The sequence below is a fragment of the Mobula hypostoma genome, chromosome 13 (genome assembly GCF_963921235.1).
Source record: "Mobula hypostoma chromosome 13, sMobHyp1.1, whole genome shotgun sequence".
NCBI lineage: Eukaryota > Metazoa > Chordata > Chondrichthyes > Myliobatiformes > Myliobatidae > Mobula > Mobula hypostoma.
This window is the reverse complement of record NC_086109.1, coordinates 26318725-26333010: the sequence shown is the minus strand read 5'-3', so window position 1 is coordinate 26333010 and position 14286 is coordinate 26318725. Positions and strand designations below refer to the sequence as shown.

General features: G+C 40.0%; 1 protein-coding gene across 4 annotated transcripts in view; it reads right to left on the bottom strand.

Annotated features, from left to right (window-relative positions):
• elapor1 (endosome-lysosome associated apoptosis and autophagy regulator 1) overlaps window positions 1-14286 on the bottom strand; it is a 141477-nt gene that overhangs the window by 20349 nt on the left and 106842 nt on the right. For all 4 annotated transcript variants that reach the window (XM_063065485.1, XM_063065483.1, XM_063065484.1 and 1 more), the window contains 6 exons: window positions 13248-13338; window positions 7425-7530; window positions 5318-5455; window positions 3094-3354; window positions 875-1048; window positions 626-797 (listed from right to left, as the gene is read on the bottom strand). In XM_063065485.1, the coding sequence (XP_062921555.1) occupies window positions 626-797; window positions 875-1048; window positions 3094-3354; window positions 5318-5455; window positions 7425-7530; window positions 13248-13338 (942 nt within the window). The remainder of the gene's footprint in view (window positions 1-625; window positions 798-874; window positions 1049-3093; window positions 3355-5317; window positions 5456-7424; window positions 7531-13247; window positions 13339-14286) is intronic.

The window sequence follows — 14286 nt, the reverse complement described above, 5'->3', positions numbered from 1 at the left end:
ACCACGATAAGGCCACAGTCAGGTTGGAGGAACAACACTTTGTATTCCATCTGGGTAGCCTCCAGCCTGATGGCGTGAGCATCAATTTCTCGAACATCCAGTAATCTCCTTCTCTCATTCAATATTCTCCATTTGCGTTTTCCTCTCACATTCTCTCTCTTTACCTGTCCATCACCTTCCTCTATTGTTCCTCTTCCTTTCATTTCTTCCATGGTCTTCTGTCCTCTCCTACCAGATTCCTGCCTGTAGCCTGTCATCTCTTCCACCAGCTCTTTACTTCATCCCCCTTCCCCTCCCCTGGTTTCACCTATCACCTGCCACCTTGCACTTCCTCCCCTTCCCCATCTTCTTAATCTGACTTCTTCCCCCTTCCTTTCCAGTCCTGATGAAGGGCCTCGGTCTGAAACATTGACTGTTTACTCTTTTCCATAGATGTTGCTTGACCTGCTGAGTTCCTCCAGCATTTTGTGTTTGTTACTTCATATTACTAAAACAGCTTGTAGTTCCACCTGCTGCCGTACTGAGCTGACTACACTGAAAAAGATTTCTAAACCTATTCATGTATCCATTTGGTCAAAGCATTGTGCATCTACAGTGCAGATGCAGTTTTTTATAAAACACTTACCTATCAAATGATCAGCCAGATTGGTGGGATGGGATGACATAAATCCCATCACATCGGATGGAACAAGTGTGGACTGACAGATATAAGATGTAATGGATCTGGCAACGCCGTTGTCATCATCAAAGATGTCGTCAAACGTTACATTATCCACACAAGAGGCCAATTTCCTTCCCTTAAAATAAAAGAGTGGAAGTATTTAGCTGGTGCCATAAGGATTCTTGTAGAGAAAACTGATGGCATTGAATTTACCTGATTTCCACACAAGCTTATATTGAAGTTATGGAAGAATCGTACTCCTTTCGGAGTAAAATGGGGTTCGCTTCTAAAACTGGAGATGTGGCTGAGCTTGTTGAAGTCATACTCCAAAGACTTCTCCCCTTCTTGATGCACATATCTGCAGTCATTGTAACACAGAGTATGGTTCTGAGAAAGGAAGATGCAAAACATTAGCATGGAGATATTACAACCAGGTCATTTTTAATTCAATGTGTCAGAACATACTTCATATAAATAGTACCAGCCAACCAATGGCTTGTAAAGTGGTTCTCTGGAAACATGTTATTGATTGGAAAGGAATAAGGTTAGAGTGGTTCTTTCCCATTGTAGAATGGTGGAGTGATGTTGAAGGGAGTTTACTGTTTCTCAGTCAAAAATGAACTGAGAAAGGCAAGAAGGCAGCGTTTCCTCTGCTATAGTTGCATACACAGCAGATTGCGGTTTTCAGTACCATGGTAGGGGACAAAATCTTATTACAGAATGAAATAACACAAGAAAAGGTTAGGATTTACTTCAGTTACATTTGTACATTCATAAACTTTGGAAAGGAGACCGAGGATGGGGATGGAAGTGAGCTGTCAGGCTATTTCATAAAGTCAGAGGATGCCAAGGTGGCCTTTTATGGATATGAGATAATGGCAGATTTGATGGTTGGGAGAAAAGAGCATGAAAACAAACACTAGCAACTGTATCAGCAAACAAGGTAGTGCTTTAACAGCAACACACATAAAAGTTGCTGGTGAACGCAGCAGGCCAGGCAGCATCTCTAGGAAGATGTGCAGTCGACGTGCTTTAACAGCAGTTCATTTATTAAGAAGGAATTCAAAACAATTTTAGGCATGATAAATACAAAATTTTTTTTTAAAACACTGAAATTCCCCCCTTTTTTCAAAGCTTTGTTCAAAATCGTAAAGTTAACAATTTTCACGACATACGCCAGTGATATTAAACCTGATTCTGATAACCATACTGCTGTAACTCCTACCTAAATCGGCACAGTGCTGTCACCTTAACTTCAACTCCCCATCTCAATGCTTCAAAGCTGAGGTTTATGACCTTTTCCTCATTCTTTCTCTACCTCTTCAAATCTTTAAGCTTTTTAAAACCAAGGAGGAAAATATCAACACCTCATTTATTCCATTCGTCCTCTCACTCCTTATATCCTGCAGGTATTCCCTTTGGTTTAATTCTTCTGAACATATTGGATTTCTAAATTTCTGAAGCAGCCACCCCAATACAGCTGGACCATTTCTGTATTCCATAATATGACACACGAGGTTAAACTCTTAACTGACATTAAGTGTTGAATATTTAGTTTTTTTTTTAAGAACCACCCGAGAAGTAAAATGGTGGATGATGATAGTAATTTACAATACAGTATTTGTTTCTCTACATTGCTGTCAATTTTATATTCTTAATAAACACCTATTCCCATTCTCTAACAGTGAAGCAATGTATCTCTCAACATAAAAAATAAATGGATGTCCAAATTTTCTTGTTTCCCTTCGGGAACATTTCCCATTCACTCACTGATACCCGAGGAGTTTCAGCCCACTGTGATAGGAAAGAAAGTGGAGAATCTATTTTTACAGCATTTAAAGCTTATTGCACTGTATATACCACCAGTCAGTGAACAACTTTGATGTCTTCACTGAAAATCAAGAGTGACATAAAAATAAAGATTGTGTATGAGAATGAATGATCATCTAAGACTGATAATTGATATCTTTTTTATCTTTATTCTCATGCTGCACTACAATTGTGTGGAGACTCTTGGTCAATGGACGTCCTGTGCTGTTTGGGAAGCACTGAATGATGAGGCTGCATGCTAAACTTCAAGTTTCTATGGCTGATAACATAAAACTGAAGCAGGCTGCCAAGTATCACACTGACTGATACGTACTTCAATTTTTTTTCCTTTTCTATTTTTTAACACACTATGCATGCTTATTTAAGAATAGACAGCACAATTCCTAAAAATGAACCTAAAGTAAAAAAATTGCCTAATATTTCCTCAAATTTATGATGAAGAATGTTCATTTAAGATTCTAGGATAGAGCTAATACAATTTGCTCTGCAGCCATTTTGTATAATACTTGACCAGCAAACACTTCATGCTATATGTTATTTCATTTATCAGCAAGGATCTCTCTCCTTTGAGTTCATCTGAAAAGAGGAGTAGTAATTTTTACCGAATTACTCTGGGTGCCAGGACCACAGGGGACACAAGACTCCTTTCCAATGTGATGATGGGCTTTGAGGTATGTGTTTGGCGGGCACGGCTGGCATTTGTTATATTCTTTGTCAATGTACTGTCCTAGAGAGCACATCACGCAAGATTCTGAAGAGCCTGACTCAAGGGCGCATGGTCTGCAGTATGATGCCACACCTCCAATTACATTGGTCACGCTGATAGAGTAGATTTTGGCCACATCGGATGAATATTTTCTGCTCTGAAACATTAAAGACCACAATAAATATATAACAAAGGCACTTATACAAACATACAGCAAAATAAATTAGAAAGACCAAAGTCAAACAAATTCTTTCTCATCTTTTTAGAAACATTCAAATGACAGCTAATTAAATCACTGTTATTTATTTATTTATTGAGAGGCAGCGTGGAACAGGCCCTTCAACCTCTTCGAGACGTGCTGCCCAGTCATCCTCCAATTTAATCCTAGCCTAATCATGGCACCATTTACAATGACCAATTAACCCACCAACTAGTATGTCTTTGGAATGTGGGAGGAAACCGGAGCACCCGGAGGAAACCCACTCGGTTGCGGGGAGAACGTACAAACTCCTTACAGGTGGCAGCAGGAAGTGTACCCAGGTTGCTGGTACTGTAAAGCATTGTGCTAACCACTACACTACCATGCTCTCCCTATAGCATAAAGAACATAGGGAAAACAAAAAAAAAACATCAATTTGAAACAAAAATGTGTAAACAAAGAGAAAAGCAATTTTAACAAAATTCTACTGACTTAAGCAGATGTTGTAAAAACTCTTATTTTCTGTTTCTTAAGGCCTGAGGGTGGGTTCTGGTCTGGTTACAGACAGTCAATCTATTGTCTGTTTATATATCTAGAAAACAACCCCGTATAATTAACACTTCTTGATTTTTTTTCTCCATTAAATGGATCCATGGAATTATGTGCAGTGACAATCTGTGTGACCAATCCTCAAACCAGAAAAACTGAATTGTTTAAGACTCTCATATCCAGCTTTACTCGCATGAAGCAATTAGTGCCAAGAACAAAAAAAAAGTAATTAATTTGAATTACATTTACCGAAAATAAAGCAAAACTCATTCACACTAAGGCGGGGGGGGGGGGGGCGGGAGGAAATAAAGAACCTATAATGGGCTGTAACACCAATACTGCATATCTCATATACAAGAATGCATTTGTGCAAGTGACTGAAGAATCCAATTTTAACCTCAATCTCCACTTTCCCTTTGATTCTTTTCTCCCAGCTATCTTTGACTTCTATAATTCATAATGTGTTTAGAATAGTACTGCCCTTAGAAGAGGACAGCTATTGAAATCATCACAAATCCATTACAGAAGCATTTTGGTTCAGTCATCTAAAATTCCACCTGAAGTACTTTGAAGTGCTCGGGTATGAAATCAACCAAAAATCGTGACTATAGTAATGAAATGAAAGAAAATGACTGTAATCTGGGTCTTCTTATCCAACAGCATTATTGAAGTATCTTTATGAGAAACACAGAGGCAATTCAAGAAGGCAACTCGTCTTCATCTTCTTAAGAACAATTGGGGATGTACAACAAGTGGCTTGCCCGCAAGATCACCAAAATGAATTTTAAAAACCTACTTATTCATCCATTTTCTTTTTTGAAAATTGAGTCTACTTTGGTAAAGAGATAAAATCGTTAACTACTTATACTTGAAGGAAGACAACAAAGAATATGATATGAATTCTGAAAATTTAACAGAAATATAAATGACGTGTAATGACCCCCCCCATTTATAATATACATTGAAATTTCCACAGGTTTCCAAACCAAACTTAGCAATGAAAATTCATTCCAAGATTTGCCACAAATTTCATTGACTTACGCCAAACTGAATAACTGGTGTGGAAAAAATTGGATAGTGCAGTAAGACCACTAATGCCTGAAAGAAGCATGTGACATTTTGTTATTGTATGTTCTCTCTAATCTTTATCTGACTGACGATATGAAAACTAAGCCATCAAACTGCTACTTATTCAAGATTATTGCAGCTTACATATAAAGACGTTCATGTACCAGATTCTAATCCAACAAAATACAATGCTAGCAAAAATATTGGCTCTAGTGCTGGACTTTTATCTGGAGACCACCCGCAATACGAGTTTAAATTCCATCATGGCACAACCTATGAACGAATAAAAAGGATAAGAATATACCTCTTTAAATGAAGTAGTGCGTTGGAATGTCCACTCAAAAGTAAGTGGCATACTTCTTTCAATAATATATGTGTAGGATTGTTTTTCTTTTGAGCCATTCCAGATTTCCACTGTCCTTGTAGTTTCTACTGTGGGACCCTGAAATATTTGAACATTATTTTAAGGTTTACAACAATAAGTCCAAATATGCTACTATATTTTACCAAGAAAGCCTTTTGATCCTAGGATTAATAAGTGTTTATAACCACGGTCAGTTGCCTTTTTTGGTTTTCCTTTGTTTTTCAACTACTTGTCTTTATATATTTAAAAATAAAAGCATTAATAAATTTGGGAAGCTTATGTTTGCATGTCTTCATTTCTTTTGAAAATCTGCTCAGATAGATTCCATCCTGGCTTCATGAAGAGATGAATAAGTATTACGATTGTGCATAATATGACATTAATTCCGTGTATAATGACTCTTTTCGTAGGGAATTAAGAATCAGGGCAATAGTTTCAAAATGAGAGATCAACCATTTAAGAGAAAAGAGGAGGAATTCTATTTTAGAAGGTCATGAATCTTTGGAATTCTGTTACTCGGAGTTGAGTCAAAGATTGAAACATTGAGGCTACGTTGAAGGTATGTTACCAGACTAATGATCCAGATGCCTGGACAAAAATTCTAGACACAAATTTCAGATCCCATTAAGGAATTTGAGCTAGGAATTTATATTCAGTTAATAAGCTGGAATTTTGGAAAATTAACAGTCAAAATCCTAAGCTGGTTATGTTGTTGGATATTAGTTGTTTAAGCCCCAGGAGTCCGATCATCCCCCACATTCAACGGCATTACCATTGCATATTCTCCTATCGTCAGCATCCCCTGGAGGTCACCATTAACTAGAAATTCAGCTGGAGCAGCGTAGAGTTGCTACAACAGCAAGTCAGAGGCTTGGTATTCTGTGGAGAGTAACTCACTTCCTGACAGGGGCACAAGAAAGGAGTGCAATAGATTATGTTTTAGTTACCTGATCAGTGCGGCTCCCACAACTCCCACACGACCCACGTCATCTGGGAGAAAGCTGCCCATCAACCATCCTAAACATTCATCCTGCCGCCGGTTTGAAGTGGCTGCAGTGCAGTGTGCACCATTCACAAAATGAGCTGGAGATATTCACCCAAGCTACCGACAGCTCTTCTCAAACCCGCCATCTCGATCATAAAGTCGAGTAAGTGCAATAGGTGAACAGGAACACCATCACCTGCAGGCTCCCTCCATGTCACTCACTAGCCTGACTCGGAGCTGGAATTGGTTTATTATTGTCACGTACTGAGGTACAGTGAAAAGCTTGTTCATTCAGATAAATCCATGACACAACACATTGAGGTAGTACAAGGTAAAACAATGACAGAAAGCAGAATGAATATCATGGCTACAGAAGTGGACAAAAAGGTGCATGAACGTAACGAAGTAAACTGTGAGGTTGAGTATCTATCTTATTGTACTATGGAATTATTTGGTAGTCTTAAGGCATAAGCTGTTTTTGAGCCTGGTTGTACCTGCTTTCAGGCTTTTGTATCTTCTGCCCGATGGGAGAGCGGAAAAGAGAGAAGTGTCCAGGTAGGTGTGGTCATCGCTTCTGCTGGTTGCTATACTGAGGCAGCGAATAGACAGAGTCCACAGAGGGGAGGCTGGTTTCCGTGACGTGCTGAGCTGTGTCCACAACTCTGTGCAGTTTCCTGCTGTCACAGACAGAGCAGTTGCCATACAAACCATAGTACATCCAGATAGGATGCTGAGGTAAGCTCTCACCCGCCCTTCACTACTATCACTTTACTTCTAAATTCTGGGACTTTCTACCCAGCATTTCTGTCAATTTTCCTTAGTTCAAATCCTGACCTGCATTGATCACGGCATCAGGTTAAAAATGGCAGAAAAGCTTCAGCAGAACAAAGCTGTCTCCATCCATGCAGGGACCATTTACTATTACCCATGATGTAGAGGGAGCTTCATTCTGTAGTTAAACCTGATACTCAACAGCGTAGCAGCAGAGCACTTTCATCCCTCGCCAAATGTTACGTGAGGCTCGAAGCATGTCAACATAAAAATTAATGCAGCAAAACTTACCACCATGAAACGTAATTCACAGTCTGCTGAGCACACCATCTCAAAGATGAATGTGATACGAGCAACTTCTGGGTTGTCATCATTCACTATTACGGACTGTGGTGGCCTGGGCAACAAACAATATACAGAAATGAAGGTAAGAGGGGGCATGTTTCAAAATATGTAAATAAATATTGTCTTAATTATAAAGGAGATAGATACTTCAAAGTAAAAAAATAAAATATTGTCGATGGTGGAAACATGAAATAAAATTGTAGATGCAAGAAATATTACATAAGAACAGGAAAGTCCCATTGATCCTGTTCAAAGATTAGGACACAACTCAGCATTGCATCACCCTAGGCCACAAATGAGCAATGAAGGTTCCAGGGAGGTTTGGGAAACGATTTACTGGAATGGTTCCAGTGAAGAAAGATTTCAGCTATAAAATCAGACTGCAGAAGCTTCAATTATTCTCCATTGAGCAAGCAAAGAATGTTGAGAAAAATTTGGTAAGTGGCCTGCGAGATAGTATATTCATTTCGAAGAAAAGGAAGCTGTTTCCATTAGCTGATGAGTCATGGACCGGGAAGCACACTGAGGAGCTAGGGAGGAACTTTATTTAAGAGCTGAATTTAGTCATAACCTGAAACTCACTGCTTGATGTCATGGAGATATCGAAATCATTTAAAGTTTTGAATTTGAATTAGATAGACAATTGAGAGAGAATAATTTGCATATCTATCCGGATAGGACTGACTAGATTGCTTTACCTAGAGCCTATGTAAAATTGATGCCTCAATTTGCTTTTTTTGTTGTGACAAAGCTACAATTCAGCAACACTGAATTTCAGAGTTTTCTGGTGCACTTTTAACATGTGCTCCAAATAGTGCCAATATCCAAACAAATGCTTAGTCAAGAATGTGATAGAGGTTCTCGTGGAATGTTAAGGCCCTTGGTCATGTTGTTAAGAGGGATAAAGTTTTTAGACATCTCAAATCTCTATCTGCAAATGTGATTTTTCTACAGGAAACCCATATCAAAGTAACTGAGCAATGCAGATTGAGGTCTAGGTGGATATCACAGGTTTACCAGTCACCATTTACTTCTCATGCCTGTGGCGTGGCTATCTTCTTTAGGAAAAATATTCCATTTCAACTCATTTCCATGACCACAGATCCTCTCGGCAGCTTTATTATGATTGATGGCACCATTAATTCATTTCCTCTAACCTTAATATTTATGGTCCAAACACAGACGAGCCAAATTTTTTTTAGGAAAGTTTTTGATTTAGTTCCGGATGCCAGTAATTCAAATATAATAATTGGCGGTGACTTGAATTGCTACCTGGACCCATATTTAGATAGATTGTCCTCCCGCCCGCCCTCAAATATCATGTCAGTGCAGGTCCGAAATAATTTGATTAGATCTAGGAATTTAGTAGATATTTGACGAGTTCAACATCCCACTGACAAGGATTATTCTTATTATTCACATGTTCACAAATCTTATAGTAGAATAGATTATTTCTTGGTTGATTCTTATTTAATATCTCGTGTTACCAATACAAAATATCATAATAGATTAATTTCTGACCATAGCCCCTTGACAATGAGCCTAAATCTCTCCCTTTCCAAACGAATCTATTCCTGGCATTTTAACCCCTCCCTACTCGCCAATAAGAAATTTATAGAATATATCACCACCAGATTAAAAGATTTTATAGAAATTAATGATAATGGCGAGGTATTAGGTTCCACACTCTGGGAGACATTAAAAGTTGTAATTCGTGGGTATATAATTTCATATGAATCCGCTGTTAAGAGGGAGAGAGAAGGACGATTATTAGAGATTGAAAATACTCTCCCAACCCTCGAAGCGACATACCAGGCTTCGAAATCCTCTGAAGATTGCAATAAAATAATGAAGGTTAAATATGAGTACAATTGTATCTTGGGTAGTCAAATAAATAACCTCCCCTTTAAAATTAAGACAAAAGCATTTCGAAATGGGGGACAAGCCTGAGGGGCTCCTGGTGTGGTAGCTCAGGGGCGCCCAGGCCTTAAGGTCAATTCATTGCATTAGATGGAGGGTGGACACCCTGTTATCTAACCCCAAGGAGATAAATGACTGTTCTAAAGAATTTTACAGTGAACTCTACACCTCTAAATGCAATGCCACTCAATCTGATTTGAATGACTTCTTTGATTCTCTTCTAATGGCGAAACTTAGTGACGCTGCTAGCGGGGGACTTAGAATCTGATTTCACATTGGAAGAAATAACTTCTGCCATTAAGTCATTTCCATCCGGCAAGGCTGCTGGGCCGGATGGATTTGGCTGTGAATTTTATAAGAAATTCTATGATATCTTTGCCCCACTTCTCCTCAGAATGATATCTTGCTCTGAGAGAGATAAAGCCTTGCCTAGGACATTGTACAAGGCTAACATTTCCCTCATTTTAAAGAAAGGTAAAGAGGGAACGGACCCGGCTAGTTATAGGCCCATTGCACTCCAGAATTTCAATAGAAAGGTAATTCCTAAAATGCTGGCTAACCGACTAAATAAACGTTTGTCATCTATCATTCATCCTGATCAGACAGGATTTGTCCCAGGTAGGTTCTCTTTTTCCAATGTCAGATGCCTCCTTAATGCTATATATATATGCTGATCATGGGAAAGCTAATGGGGCAGCAACTTAATCCCTTAATGCACAAAAGGCTTTTGACCAGATTGAGTGACCTTACATGTTTGAGTCACTGTACAGGTTTGTGTTCGACGAGTCATTTGTATCTAGTGTAAAACTGATATATGCCAGCCCAATGTGCTCTATTATAACTAATGGTGACTATTCAACTCTGTTTCCCCAACACCGTTCAGTCCAGCAGGGGTGCCCTCGCTCACCGGCCCTTTCTGCTGTCGCGGTAGAGCCCCTTGCCTTAAAAATAAGTCACCCAAATATTCTGGGTTTGAAAGTGGGAGGTACTGAAACACTTATTAGTTTCTATGCTGACGATGTGATACTCTGGTGCACTTTTAACATGTGCTCCAAATAGTGCCAATATCCAAACTCTTAGTCAAGAATGTGATAGTGGTGGTGCTTTAGTGATTTGCAACCAGAAACATGTGCTAAGGTAAGACCTGCATGGTTCCTGATGGGATTGGGATCAAATACAATTTAGTATAGTGAACTGCACCTTTATTGCATAACTGCAGAAATCCTACTGTTCTTCACCCAGCTTGCCCACCAGCCGCTTTGCTCTCACCCTGCCTCAGACCCAGGTATGCATTATGATCTTTCTCTGGCATCTGCTGTGAAATCCGACAGCTAGATTGTTCAGTCTGCAGCACACAATGATAAGGGCTCCACACTTCCATGCTGTTGTAATATAGAAAATGCCCCTGACGGATATAAGCCCAGGAATATCATTTTTGGATTCGGGATCGAGGAGAGCTAATTTTATGGTGGTTTAGTGGATTCTGAGGTGACATTAAAGTGGGGAGGAGAGCAGGTAACTTGTGAGATAGTGAGGTCATTTCACCACTTACCCTGGCCACCTGTCTACTCCCAATATATGGATTCAAGGCTCCCAATGTCATCTTGAATGTTCCATCTGCACTGAGGATAGTCACAGGCCAAAGGGAGGGAGGAGAAGAGAGATTGACCAGAGCGGGAGGGATCCTTGGTTATGTTGGCTGCTTTCTCAAGGTGAAGCAGAGCCTGAGTCAATGTTGGGGGGAGGGTGGGAGGCCAGTTTTTCTGACGGACTGGGCTGTGTACACAACTTTGAAGCTTCTTGCGGTCTTGGGCAAAGCAGTTACCACAACAAACTGTGTTGCATCCACATAGGATGCTTTCTGTGGTGCATCTGTGAAAATTGTTGAGGGTCATCAGGGACATGAGAGCATCCTAGAGTATTTTCCTCTGTTCACAGTGATAATTGCCTTGGAAACCAAAGCCTGTAAATACATTATTAATCAAAGAGATTCAAGTGGGATGTGGTGTCTCTGAAACCTCAGTGGTAAATGCCTCTTCCCTATTTGGCCAGTCATTGCCCCAACAGTAGCCTTTTCAAAGATTCAAGATTCAAAGTGCATTTATTATCAAAGAATATATAAGTTACACAGCCTTGAGATTTGTTTGCTTGCAGGCAGTTGCAAAGCAAGGAACCCAAAAGAACCCAATTAGAAAAAATAAGACCAACTCCCCCTGCGCCCACAGAGAAAGAGAGGAAAAAACAATCAAAGCAAATCATGCAAACAGTAGAAGCAAGCAACAACAACAGCATTCAGAACCAAACTGAGCCCTTAGATCCAAATCCCTGGAACAGCTCAGAGTAGGCCCAAAGCCTCAGTATATTAGTGGGTCAAGTGGCCACAAAGTTTGCAGACACAAAGCACACCACCTGGGGGCAGTCTCACAGACTTAAGTGTCATGTAGAGAGGAGTACCCAGACTACCTGGGCTGGCTTTAAATTGTCTTAAACCTCGCACTAGGACTCGCTGCAGCGAATCACTCCGGGCCTAGAATGCACAACCCAGTGATTCACTTCGGACGTAGATTTCACTGACAGAGAAGCCATTCTTGACCTCTCCAAATCGGCTCGGCGCTAAGAGTGATCCAGCCTCACCTGACTCTCGACACCCTGCATTTCCAGTCAATCTGGGCTGGCGTTTAGATTGTCCAAACAGCGTATTGTACCTTGCATTAGGACCCGGGCCAGTAATTTTGCCAGTAATGTTACCACTCAGCCACCCACTAAGTACTTCAGTAGCTAAATGCTGTAAAAGGCATCTCTCCCTACCCCCATTCTATTAGTTGAAGTTAACAGTGGAATGAACTTGAACAGCCTGCTATGAGCTCTGAAGCAACCCTCTTAATTTTCCCCAAGGTACAAATGCAACATAACACAGTGATGTACTCCTTATAGTCTAACAAAGGCTGTAGGTTGCACCTAAAAACTCCAGTTTCTGCCAACAAGGGAGAAAACTTGAATCACAACCTTAGTGATTTAATCTAGCATGTGTCTGACACCAGGTGAAAGCTAAATGCACCATATTGAGTAATGCACACTCGTGGTCCAATTTCTCAATAGATACAATTTCACCAGGAAATGATTACCAACACCAGCAAACATGGAGAAAATTGCTTTTAAGTCTATTGATCCAATTTCTCTGGCAACCGTATACAGTATAAATTAATCTTTTCATTTTCTTAGTTCTTTGGCTAAGAATCCTTGACCTTTTATACTTGCCACTAATGCTCTTTTATTAGACCTAAACAAGAAATCTAGTATGGAATGGACACCAAGGGAGGATTTTTGGGACAAGTCAAACACACCAGGTACATAAACCAAGCAGCATGGCTTAGTGTCTGCTGGAAACATCAGTAATGTATTTAGAAAATGGCATTTAATTAGGAATGCACATATCTTGGTGAAGAAATCAGAAGGGGGCACAATTAAATTGGACACATCTTTATAATATTAGTTACTAGCTCATATTAAAGGAATATTCCTCATTGTTTCATGACATAAAAGGAAGCTAACTGGTCCATCAAGACCATGGTGGCTGGAATCACATTCATTACCTGGTATAACCTGTCCATCATTTACCTGTTGATTCTCTTACTAGATGTGAATTACAGTAACATATTAGCCTACTAACTGGCAGGTCTCTGGGATGTAGAAGGAACACACAGAGCACTCTGGGAAACCATGCATCACAGAGAAAATGTACAAACACCACAAAGACAGTACCAGATTTTAGGAACAAAAAATAGGACACTGGAGCTGCTGCTTCATGAAGTCCATATGCCATATATTTAATATAAAGATCTATCTTACCTAAATCCAAGAACTGTCATTGTCAGTATCAGATAATTATTGTCAGCTCCTTCAATTGTACTACGTACATGGTCGCCAGCGACCTCCCACCCTGAAACAAAGGGTAATTTTTTAAAAGAACGAAACTGCAGTGAATTCTCAGAGCAAACAATCGACACCACAAACAAGAAAAAAATTTGCAGATGCTGGAAATCCAAGCAACACACACAAAACGCCAGAGAAACTCAGCAGGCCAGGCAGCATCTACGGAAAAGGGCTTAGCTGACGTTTCAGGCCGAGACCCTTCATCAAGACTGATGAAGGGTCTCAGCTCGAAACGGCGGATGTTTACTCTTTTCCAGAGATGCTGCCTGGCCTGCTGAGTTAATCCAGCATAGTGTGTGTGTGTGTGTGTGTGTGTGTTGCTTGAACAATTGACATACTAGTTTCTACATTTTCTTTCATACCAGTGCCCTCCTCCATCATAAATTGAGTTAAATCCCCCAAATCGTATAATCATTACAGTATCACTGACATCTCTTTAATTTCAACATGTGGAGCAGAGCAATAACTCATTAACTTCCATCATTCTTTTGTTTTCCTCGGAGAGTAGCAGGTGCCCAGTACGGGCTGAAAAGGGTAAGTGATGGAAGTAGATAAGATAGTGGTGTTTTACAAGCTGTTTGATAGACACATAAATATGCAGGGCTGGAGGGATATTGATCTTGCACAGGCAGAGGAGATTTAGTTTAATTCGGCATAATGTTCACTGCAGAGGTCACTGGCTGAAGGCCCTGTTCCTGCGTCGCATTGTTCTCTGTTCTAGGCTCTATTACGTCGAGACCCGGTCCTTCGACACTTCTCTGCCGCAGAGAGACGGTGCAGTGTGAGGGAGAGGGAATGGAAAAATAATAGATGCAGTCAGTATGCAAGACGATGCCCCTGGATTAGAAGGATGGAGCCAAGTACCTTTCACTTGTTTGAATTTAAGTCCTGCTCAGGTATTTTGGAGGATAAATACATACTCTGTTGTACATGTTACATCCATCATGGAAGTAAT